General features: G+C 34.2%; 1 protein-coding gene across 1 annotated transcript in view; it reads right to left on the bottom strand.

Annotated features, from left to right (window-relative positions):
• The window catches only part of SULF2 (sulfatase 2), a 79482-nt gene that overhangs the window by 62300 nt on the left and 4863 nt on the right, over positions 1–12319 (bottom strand). The window contains exon 2 of the mRNA XM_015819225.1: positions 10164–10403. Coding sequence (XP_015674711.1) covers positions 10164–10403 — 240 coding nt within the window. The remainder of the gene's footprint in view (positions 1–10163; positions 10404–12319) is intronic.

The following is a 12319-nucleotide window of genomic DNA, read 5'->3' as shown; positions in this document are numbered from 1 at the left end:
CCAAATAAAGGCTTCAGGAATTCTCAGGGCTGGGTTCTGGCCTCTGTTGCTTCTTTCTCTGCCAGGACCACAAGCTCACCAGTCTTTTCACTCCTCTCCACCTTTCTAGCTGGAGATTCCACCACACTTCATTCTCCATTAATTTGTTCCTCCTTTTGGGATAGTCAGAAGCAATGAACCCCAAAGTTTGATTGTGTTTAGTGTATAAAAGTATTTCCTGTCTTTGGTCCCAAAGTCCCATCGCAATTAGCTTTAATAAGTTCTAACATTTTGAGAGAGAGGAAGAGGCTGCCCCCTTCATATTTGTATACATTGTCTAATCTTATATACGGTACCTCTGCAATATCTCCAATTACTTGCCTTAGCTCCAAGGTAAAAATTCAGACATCCCTCATGAGGGGAATTGCTGTAGCTCCCCTAAGTCATTTTTGTTTCCCTTTTATGTATCTTTTCCAGTTCTAAAATATCCACTTTCCAGATATGGTGGTCAGAAATGTCTAAATATGGAAATAGAACAGGATCCACTTTAGTGTAATGGGAGAAATTGGCCAAAGAAAGATGGGGTAAAAAAAATGGTCCAATTCAATCATGGGAAAAATATTTTCTAGAAAAAAATATTGAATATGCTCTGCTTCCAGGCTACCTTCTGCTTTCCAACGTACATGGAGATGCTCACGGGTACTTGCTCATGCAAGTAGAAATACACCCAAACATAGGGCATTACTTTATTAAATAGAAGAAACTACAGATATCTCTTGTGGCCAATCCTGGTAAACAGTTTGGCAAGAATTCCTTAAGCTTTCCCTAACATGGTTTTATTTTACAGCAGCTATGCATTGTGCTGACATTTACATCTACCATGACCCCAAGGCCCTGATCTATCACCGTCAGCACAGATCCTATCCTATGCTGTCTTGCTGCTGCTCATATTGAACTTTATTTGGTAGTTTAACTCCTACTCTTGTAAGAGGTAAGACTTCTCAGCTCTCTGCAATCCCATTTTTATTTTGCTTTTATTTTCCAACACTTTGGAATCAACCAACCTAAATACCTTAAATGGGTTTGCTTTATGAAAGCTCCACTTAAGAGGTGGATGAGCTGTGAGAAGAAGTCCCACAACATCTGGTGTCATCAAAGTCTATATAGTGTTAGAGCTATGTCTCTGCTGGTTATTGCTGTATAAGAAGCTAAACAAATTAAGAATTAATGCTTGCATTTTCTTTTTTCAATCTCTATCCATTTTCCTCTTTTTATGATTTTTTTCAGACTGTAACTAGTCTTCATTTCTTGGTAAGATGCTCTATGTATTCTCTGTTAGAATTTGTAGGATTTATTAACTTTATTAAGTAACAAATCTCTGATTTTTGAAATCTGAACCTGAATCCAGTGCCAAACGTTGCAGTCCATATTACAGGATTTGAGACTGGTCACAGATATGACTTCAGCCTGTTTATAACAGGATGAGTTCAAAGCAAGGGTGTTTTCAGGGTAGCTAAAGTAAAAGATAGCAGCTGGGATTGCACAATCAACATTATCTCAACATATATGATGCACATAAAAATGAGAGGGGTTTTGATCACATGATCACACCTATCTTCTTAATATTATTGATCCCTTCCTCAGGTCAAAAACTTGTTTTGACACGAAAGACCTAAACTAACAGTTCCAACAATGTTTAAAGAAAGAAAACTCATCTTAAATTTATCATAATTTCATCTCAAAATTTATTTTTCAAAACTATTTTACTTTACAGTTATTACAATACAATTGTAACACTAGGCTTTACTGTTTTTCTTGGTGGTAAATGGTTATTTTGATTGTTACCTTCATGCTTTGTAAACCACCCTGAATATATTTTTCATCACTGCTTAGTTGCATTGGTCACATGAATGTTCCTAAGTCTGTTGCAACCTGTTTCTGAAATTTGATTTTTTTTTAAAGAAAATGTAAATCAGGTTGATTCACATACAGATCTGGTAAAATCCAAGGTGGTGAGGGCACAATTATATAGTTTATATATTGTGACCTTTTATTCTGAAAGATAAAATTTCTCTGCAGTGATGATAGTTTAAGATACTATTTTTCTTTGTGGTATTTTTTCTGTTGAATATCTTTCCTAAACTGCTTCTATCACCTAAACGTGGTAGGAGAAAGGAAGTGCTTTCCTTAGTGCTTTGTTTCCAAAGGATCAATTTGAAGGAAGGACTTCTCTATAGAAAAAGGTGAAAAGGATGAGAAAAAAAACTTTTTTTAGGGAATATATATTATTCTTTTTTAAAGGCTCAAGTTCAATAATCTGATAAGGTTTTTTTGTATACTGATGTGGTATTTATAGGATTGAAATTTATCATGGACTGTAGAAGGCCTTTGATAAATTGTCCACCTTAGTTCTTGTTTTGAAGACTTCAAGTTGATTTTTTTAAAAGCAAATCTCAAACTAGGTATTATTTCTTGGCTGAAATGACAAATCAATACAAGAGAACATTATTTTTAAATGCAGGTGCTGGCATCCCCTCAGAACAGTACATTAGCAAGGGAGAAAAAAGGAAGAGCCTTCTAGAAAATAGACAATTTAAAAATGCACCAAACAAAGGTATATTTTGTTAAAAATAAAGAGAGAGAAAACAGACATATAATGGTTTCAGGAAAACACAAGGGAGCATTAAATGTTTGTATTGATTCTTCAGCTACATTTTATAGCTATATATGTATTTTATTTATTTATTTATTTATTTATTTTATTAAATTTATATCCCGCCCTTCTCCTTGCGGGCTGGAAAGAAAGAAACCTGCCCAATAGTCTCAGCGTGGCTACTTCTATAGTATTTCTATAGTATATCCATATACATGATACTAGGCAGAGCAAAAAGCACTAGGATTATTACTTTGAAGTTCTACAATAATCTCCTTTTTTCTAAGTCCATATGGGGAAGGGAGGATGAAACAAGAATGTGAATGTAAATAAACACACATACATCTTGAATAATCTCAGGGAATGTTTGTAAAATATCATGTAAAACTTGGCTGAAACTAGGCTAAAAAAACTAAAGTAGCCTCATACTGTAGTGAACATGGACAGACATTCAACTTTGCAGCAACTTTGGGGCTTTGCTTGTTTGTGTGGACTGGTTGCTGGCATGCCGCGGCCCAGTACCGGTCCATGGACTGGAGATTGGGGACCCCTGTTCTACAGAATAACTCATCCTTTTCTTAATTTAGAATAGAACACTGGCCTTTTCTTTTCAATAATATATGCAATATAACCTGAGAAGACTCAGTGGGAAGCAATCTAGTTTTAGTGGTTAGGAGTCAGCAAACAGAACTGTGACTCAGAGAGCAAACGTCCCTGAGCTTGGCTGTGACTTATTCTGCAACCTCAGATAATACAATTCTGCTGTCTATACTTTTGATCTGTTGGATTTGAGCAAAATTCCTCCCTATGCAATCATTTATAAAAGATTGCAATACAATTTTACCATTTTTACCTATTTTTGTCAGGCACAATTAACAAGTCCACTTCAAAATAGTGGTATTCTGGAGAGTTGTTTTAATGTAGGCATAATATATCAGTCACTTTGTATAGTAATCTGTCACCAGACATACGTACTTGATGTAAGCAAGTTTTCAGTTATGAATTATTAGTGTCTGGAATCCATAGAAAAATTGTGATAATGTTGACTCTTTGCTGATTCAAGTTACAGCAAGCAGATCATTTACCACCATATGCAGAATATGGTTTTGAATATGCAGAATGTGGTTTTGAATATACCTTGTAGTAACTGATTGCTTGGCCTTTTCTTCTTATCTATTACAGCACTGTCTATATTTTTTCCCCTGCTCATTAGTTCATTAGCTTCATGGATATGTATAAATTTAGTCAACAAAAATCATATAACAGACGAGATGTAATAAATATCACAGTTTTGCATTGTTGTATTTGTTAAGAGAAAGTAAAGCTGAATGAGAGTGAAGACAATGCCTCCTGGACGTGACACATGCCAATCCCAACCACCAGACATTATATAATGTATGGCATGACTTTATTTATCTCAGTAGTCAGTTCCGTTTTGCTGAAATATCTGGCAATGCAAAGGAAAGTATTTTCGAATAAAATGAAGGAATACTTTTTTGAAGCTACTAACAACTTTTCAAAACAGTAGAACTGAAATCCGATCTGCTGTCAATATTATTTCCTGTTCAATATATGTCAAATTCTAGTATATATGTTTACTTCTTTCAAACTGTGCTGTGTAAAATACAGTTTCTTCTTTGCCATTTATATTCACAACTATAAAATCAAACAAAAATATTCTAACAGACATGTAGGTCAACAAAGGGAAACAGGAAGTCATCAGTCCTTTACAAAAAAGTGATCTTTACAAGAAAGTGATCATACATAGTGCACCCATAAGCCTGCAAATGGAGCTGCAAACTTAAAGGGGGGGGAGGGCTGAGGTTCATTTCCCCACCAATCAAAATGAATATAAAAAACAGCATTTCTAGATGGATTTGAGAAAACAAGCACCACTCCCTCATGTTTGTCTTCTATAACAACATTCATCATTTTAAACGCTGCCTCTTTGAAGGAAGTTGCACCCAATTATGAAAAAGCAAAAGAGGGAACATTTGTTTTGTAATTGTTTATACAAGAATCTTTCCTTGGTTTCTGATACCAAGAAACCACTACTGTAAGAATCTTTTGTTTGTTCCTCAATTATTTTTATATGCTTTTGATTCAAGAGTATGACCGGCCATTCTTTTTTGCAGAGGTGATTCAGCCACTGAGTGGGAGAACTTCCTCTGATTAATCCTTCAACTAACATGACATGTTTACATATAATGTCTTCCTGCTTAACTTCCTATTGGGTGTAATAAAAGCAAAGATAGGAAACTCCCCTTAAGAATAGAGGTGTTATGCCTACAAGAAGATCTCTGTCTCTTTTGGAATAGATGCATATATGCAACAATGCAGATTTAATATCTGGTTACCTCAACACTGACATTTCTACATAATAGTCATATTCATCATGAAAAAACAAGCTCTGAAGAAAATGTATATGGATTACTACATTCAGTAATGGAAAAACGTTTAGACCAGCTACTCTATGGAAAGCTATTAGCTGTTTGTCCTGATCAATCATAGCCAATACAGAGGGAGTGGCAAATTTTGGTTTGTATGTAAACAACAAAGAGGTAGACATTTTGTCTTTGTACATAATAATGGAATACAAAGGCAAACAAGAGAGCTATGACTCAAAGTGTGCATATAGCACTTGCTAGAAACACCTTAAAGCATCTGCATATTTTCCTGGGGCTTGTGCAGTTGCCCTTTTCCAACTGACATACAACTTTGGTAAGGTGACCAACTTTTTTACAATGAAAAGGAGGACACAAATAAATTGAAGAAAAAAATATCGTAAATAAAAGAAACATTTTATTCATTGCAACAATAATACAGACAACTTGGCATGTGCAAAGTTTGCCAGCCGGGTGTTTGGTCGAAAGCCAATAGTGGGAGTAGCACAGCTCATGCAAAAGTTGAAAAAAAAACATCAAAAAAAAGGTGCCAGAACGCCGTTCTGAGCGTTCTATGAGGGAAAAAAAAAAGCCCTGCAGATTAGTCTTCAAATATCGAAAAGGAGGACATGTAGGAGGACACCTTTCGAGGGAGGACAGAACTTACGAAAGGAGGACTGTCCTCCCTAAAGGAGGACGGTTGGTCACCTTAACTTTGGGAAAAGACATACTTAGTGCAAGGTGTTCCTGACAGGCAACACCTTGTACCCACATATGTGAAGGCTCAAATTTTATATTTCAAATCTGGATCTTCGCACTCATAGTGCACGGTTTGACTCATAAACATATAGACATATAGACAATACTGGATTATGAAATGTTGATAATATGACATATTCGTTTATTCTGCATAGAAGAATATGACTACATACTTACAGAGTACCAAATTTCCAGTAATGTTGGTGGATCATTAGCAATATAAAATCTAGGATTCTGCAGTAATCCAAATACAAATGGAAAGATGATTTAGCATGCACATGGTGAGCATTTGCTGGTAGTATCTCATAGTGTCTAGATCACATGAGCTCAGGAAAAAATCAGAGATTCTTTAAGAAGTTTTCCCTATGTGCTACATGAAGACATGCATTCTAAATCACCTTTTACTTTTCAAATCCATACTTTTTACTTTGCACATTTGTAACAAATTCTTCTGGAATTGCATCCATTTGGATATTTTTACATCCCTTTTGGTCTCATGGCTGCCAAGAAAGTAATCTTATAGTACAAATAAAGCAACCTTTTAAAATAATATTTTAAAGTAGAGAAAAAATATCTGCAAACATCTATTAGAGTGAGGCAGTGGAATGATGGAAAGCAGAGTGGAGCAATCTGTGAGATGATACAAGACAAACAAACCCTTCCTTCTTTATTAGGAGGATGTAGTCACAAAATCAGATGCAGAAAAATAAAAACAAATACTGTTTAAAGCAACAGTTTATGCAAGAGTTGGTTCAAATGTATATTTTAAAATACTAAAGTCAAAGATCTATCAAACAGAAAAGAAAAACTAGGTTGAACCAATGAGGCCTATGACTCATTTTCCAGCCTTCAGCCACTGATTAGCAATAGGGAGTCAATGTGATTTAGTAATTATTTATTTATATGTATGTATTAAATTTATATACCACCCATCTTCCTAAGAGGTGTTTAAGGTAGAAAACCTAAGTTCTTGTCTTCCACTAGGCAAGAAACCAGCTGGGTGATTTTGGGTCAGACATGCTTTCTAGGTCTGAGACTGAGAAGTTGAAAAACATCCTGTTAGTAAGCAATGGCAAACTACTTCCAAAAATGTTGCCAAGGAAACTGTATGGACCTGTCCATTAAGTCACCAAGAGTTAAGACTGACTTGAAAGAACTAAATAAATAATTTTATTTTCATGATTTTATACCCTGAATTTCTGTTTCGGTGATCACTGAAGGCAACAACATTCTGAATAGGAATAGAAAAATAAAATAAAATTATGGATTAAAGGTAATATAAAATAAATATCAAAAATGTCCAACACAAAGTACAATCTTTATAACCAGACACTTGTTAGAATAAAATGGCTTTACACACAGGAACTCTTCAGTTCCTTGAAAAAAGTGTAGAATTGAATTGTTATAAGAAATACATGGAGGGTAATTTTTGAAAGCCATTTGAATTATTATTTAATTATTATTTAATTATTAATTATATTTAATATATTGTTAATATAATTATATTTAATATATTGTTAATATATTAATATTATAGTATATAAATATATTTCTGATATAATAATATAATATAATTATAATACATAATTATAACTAATTATAGTAATTACTTAATAATTATTATTTTAAATAATAGATAATTGTCCTTCAAGCAATTTCCAGTGATAGAGTTCTAATTTGCTTCCTATGGGAATCTAAAGATTGCTTTTGTTTCATTGATCAAGAGAGTTTTGCAGGTAATTGAAATAAACATGTAAAATCTACTCAATAGAGACAAAAGTCAAAACAGCATATAGATTATGTTTCTTTGATGTACAGAACATCTTAGTAGGTCAGATGCAGGATCACAGTTAATAGTCCTGAAGAACAAAATATGAAAAGTAATCATGTGGTGAAGAAAAAGAAAAAAGCAATATATCACTGTTTGAAATAGTGCTTCAATAGTTCTCTTGCTAACAACTTATCCTTTTATAATCAACTTCTAGCATTGAACATAGTTAGGTGTACCAAAAGGACAAAGTAACAAAAGCAAAACACATCTTGATCTGTGTCCTTGCTCACACCAGAAGCGAATGACTACAGCAGTCATGATACAGCACCCATTCAGTCCATTACTACCTTCAGATGGAGTCCATGACTTTATAATACAATCTGTTGCATTGTTAAATAACTCTTACTGTCCCCCAAACATGTGCAATGTTTAATTTAATTTTCTTTTCTTCTAATCTGAATTCACTGGTTTAATATTTTATTTGAAAGTAATTTCTTATAGTGAAAACCATCAACATCAAAAACTGTGCTGGGATTGCAGCCCCTTAAATTCCCAGAAAACATTGAATTAAATTGGGATTTCCTGATAATACAGGGCCAATGTACCTGGTCTGCAAAAATCCAGGCAAAAACTAGTTAGCAGCAAAGTGATACAAAATAAATCTCAATCATTGGTGCTACCTAATAGACATTCAGGGTTTTTGAAGCCTGGATACAATGATACTAGCATTTACAATGGTTCTTCAGGAAAAGGGCCACCTATTTTAGTGTCTCTCACCTGGCCTTTCCTCTGCCTAATAGCATTCAAGAGAACTAAATGCTTATGCCTGCTTTTAATAAGTGTAGTAATGCTAGTCTCTCTGCCGGCTCCCATTTTCTTAGCAGCTTACTATAGGCCTGCATGCTACTTTATAATATGTGACTACTTTTTATTACTTCTTAAAGACAAATATGCCTGTTTGCAGCCTAGATGTTAGGCTGCAACACAGGGCAGATGTTAGAATGCTCAGGCCTTCTCTTCAGCCACAATTTTCTCCACATCCTTATCTTTTAGGGTTTAAATACATCTAAAAACTTTAAAACCAATGCATGGATAGTTGTAATGTTTATTTCAGAAGAAGTGGCTACAGACAAGTAAAATTAAAATTATTCTGGCTGCCTATAGTGATCATAAACTGGATTGGGGCCCTGAGCATCTATGTTTAAGGAAAAACTAAACAAAACAAGACAAAAAGGCCAGTGACATGTTGTACAGTTAAAGTAATTTAACATTAAGAGCCAAGCAAGATGCACCTGGGCATCTTTACGAATGAGGAATAAATATCCAATCAGCATACTGTAGGTAGCAAAAGAAGAGAAGCCTGTTGTCCTTTTCACTTCCTTTTCTGGATCAAGTCTTTCCCCTCTCCCCACCCTCCAACAAAAAGGCTGAATTATCAAATCTCTGATGATGTATGCAGCAGGAACAGTAGCAATAGGTCAGCAATACAGAAGTCGAAGTACATGACTAATATAAAATTTGTTAAAGATAAAAGTGGAGTGAGTGGTATGTTGCAGTCAATAAATAGATCATAACAAAGAAGGAACAAAAGCCTGGCAGGATAGATATGGATAGGTATCTTGACTTTAAAAAAATCAAGTTCTATTTCAAAAGCAATCAAGTTGCTGTAGGAAATAGGCTTAAAAGATTTGGAACCTGGAGTTGCAGGAGCAAAAGTTCAACCCTGATGATTGCAGGCCTGCTGCTGAAAGAACAAGGGCAAAGAGCTAAAAGAAACATGAAATATATGACTGTTCAAAGTCTAAACGTTGTTCACATTTACCATCAAAATCAAATTTTAGTGAAATATATTGGATGAAATTCTTGGAGAGCTGTGATTTAGACCTCTTTTGTTTTTGCACTGAATACTCTTATTCTCCAAGGCTGTCCCAAAACATGTTTGGTTTCCATGGCAGAATTTAAATGCCACCCTTTTCCACACCTACAGACAAAAATGAGATGTAATACCCTGGGGATTTGCCTTTCCAGTCACAAGTATAAAATTAATGGAAGTTGTGCAATTGCATTACCAGATCCTTGCATAATTCTCATTCATTTCAAAGAAAAACTTCCTGATGGTTTGAGTAGATCTGTCTTCCAGTCAAATCCTTTAATTGTGCCTAACAGCTGCTTCATTTTATTTCACACTAAGGACACCTTCCATTATCTTTTCTTATCCATATCATGATTTATTTATTTATTTATCTATCTATCATTCGTTGGTTTTCCAAGTCACTTAAGATAGTGTACTTAGCACTTCTTCTAAATTGTTCCCACAATGAAAATCTTTGAGGTCAATTGTATTGAGAAAGAGTAAATGGTTCACAGCAACCTTAAGCTTTGATGATTAACAGAGACATGAACCTTTGATCCCTCTTACTCTAGACCAAAATGTCAGAGTTGATGCAAGTTCTAGAAGATGAAGTATAAAACATTGGTAGAGCAACAGTTTGGGAGTGTTTTTTTTTTTGCATATGTGAAATTCAGATTTATATGGCAAGTATAATACATACATTTTCAACCTTATCACTAAAGCATGGGTCTGAATAAAGAAGCCAGCTTTTTGCGCTGATCTTACCTGTCCTATACCCTGTGTTATTGAGGTATACTGCAAATGTGCGAATTTCATGCTGAGCTTGCCAGGACGGAGATGAGCAGTTTTCATTGTTGGTGTAGGTGTTGTGATTGTGGACATATTTCCCTGTAAGAATAGAAGAGCGGGATGGACAGCACATGGGTGTCGTCACAAATGCATTGATGAAGTGAGCACCTCCCTGTTCCATTATCCGCCTTGTTTTATTCATCACTTGCATTGAACCTGAAGAAAGACAAACAATATCATGCAGAAAAAGACAAGTTTTATCAGATGCAGAAGTTTCATCCTAAGTATCAAGTCAAAGGAGCCAATCACGACAAAGTCATTTAAGCAAGGGAAAATTGGTGACACATGTTATTTATTCCTGCAAAAGTATACATTTATTAAAAGCTTTGATGTTTTAAGCTCTTTGAAGGTTTAACAAACAAACCCAAACAATCCAATATTAATATTCAAGCTAACAGTATGCTACAGAAATAGCACAACAGCCATATCAGTTCCTAACTGTCACCAAGTTAAGCTTTAAGATTTAAATCTAAAGAAGCATATCAGACACAAAGAAAAAAACTAAAGAAACAAAACAAAATAATCAAGCAGGACAATCTCAACAGATAGGGCTATTCTGTTTCCTGAAATGTGATTTCATAGATAAGATTCATTATCACTGTGAATCGTTAGTGACTATATAAATAAATCTATTCTAAGATGATCTGTCTCTAATCTGGCCCTTCACATCTTCACTTCCTGATCAAGTAGTAGAAATGTTTGCTCACATTCAAGCACATGCAAGGAAAATGCCCATCAGATTTTTTCATTTAACAAAGATCAACTATTGAGCAAGAGGTCATGTCCATCCCCATTTCCAACTCTTATTGTACTGTAGTGTACAAAATACATATTATAGCCAAAGAAATTGGTACAATTAAAACCCGTGCCTCTACATTAATTAAGCACCATTGAGTTCATGGTGAATGACTATCTATGGAACTCTTAAATTATAAACTAAAAATAATTAATAGAGTATAAAAATGTTCATCATTGACTACTTCCTGTGATTTCTAGGCCACGATTGTTTGATCTGTAGCAGTTGTACTTCAAATTTTAATTTGTCCTAAAGATTTTTACAAATGCATGTGGTTGATTAGAGTTTCTATCTTCAGTATGGTGTACAAATTACTGATAAAAGGAAGAGTTCATTTCCAAAAGAATACATTTGAAATGGCTGTGACGAACTATTTCTCAACTGGTTGTTCATCTTTAGATATATTGTACAAAATATCCAGACCAAAAAGGAATTCATGCACATACACATTTTGAATTTCATTTGCCTAAGCTCTTTATTTTTCAAACCTCAAAATAGACTACAAGATGAAAGTTATAAACTTTGGAATTTCCAAATGATTTCTCAGCAGCAACAGACATTGAAAACAGACAATAGGTACAAACCAGTATATCCTGGATATAAGTTGAGTCCCATCTGCTAAACACAATTATTACCCAAATGCAAATTAGAGGAGGGGCCATTAATTATAGTGATACCCAGAAAAATTCATTTGAAGAATTTGCAATGGAGGAAACAGCTGAAAAGGATCTTCCTGCACTTTTTATTAGATACTATGTTATTAACTTATTTACTCTGCCTTCTTGGAAAAAAAGTACTTATGATCAAATTAATCATACAATAGAAAGTAATTTCTGAAATGAAATATATTAAGTCCATGTTATTTTTTACTCATTTGTTGTGTTTTAGATACTGCCAGATCCAATACAATTTTTTCCTAGTGGTTTACAGTATAAAAACATAGTAAAAATGTTTATGTACTTATGTACTTATTTTCTGTTATTCCATCCTCTCTTTTAAAAATGCAGTAGACATTTTAGGTGAAATTTTATAATTAATTAAACTCTTAAAAGGTTACTCTCATAATCTTATCAGCTCTGCCTCCTTCCTCTTTAATGAATCCAGGTTTCATCAATCTTTTGTTATTCTGTTATTAAAACATAATTTTAATAACCCTTTTAAATAACAAGGGCATTTTTATTGAAATAATAGTACGTGTTATATCTCCCCTTGTGGACACTAACTTCTTTTAATAAATCCACTGTAATAACAAGATCCTATAGATAAACAGTCTTTA

The sequence above is a fragment of the Protobothrops mucrosquamatus genome, unplaced genomic scaffold (genome assembly GCF_001527695.2).
Source record: "Protobothrops mucrosquamatus isolate PMUCROS unplaced genomic scaffold, P.Mucros_1.0 scaffold875, whole genome shotgun sequence".
NCBI lineage: Eukaryota > Metazoa > Chordata > Lepidosauria > Squamata > Viperidae > Protobothrops > Protobothrops mucrosquamatus.
This window is presented reverse-complemented; position numbering and strand designations above follow the sequence as displayed.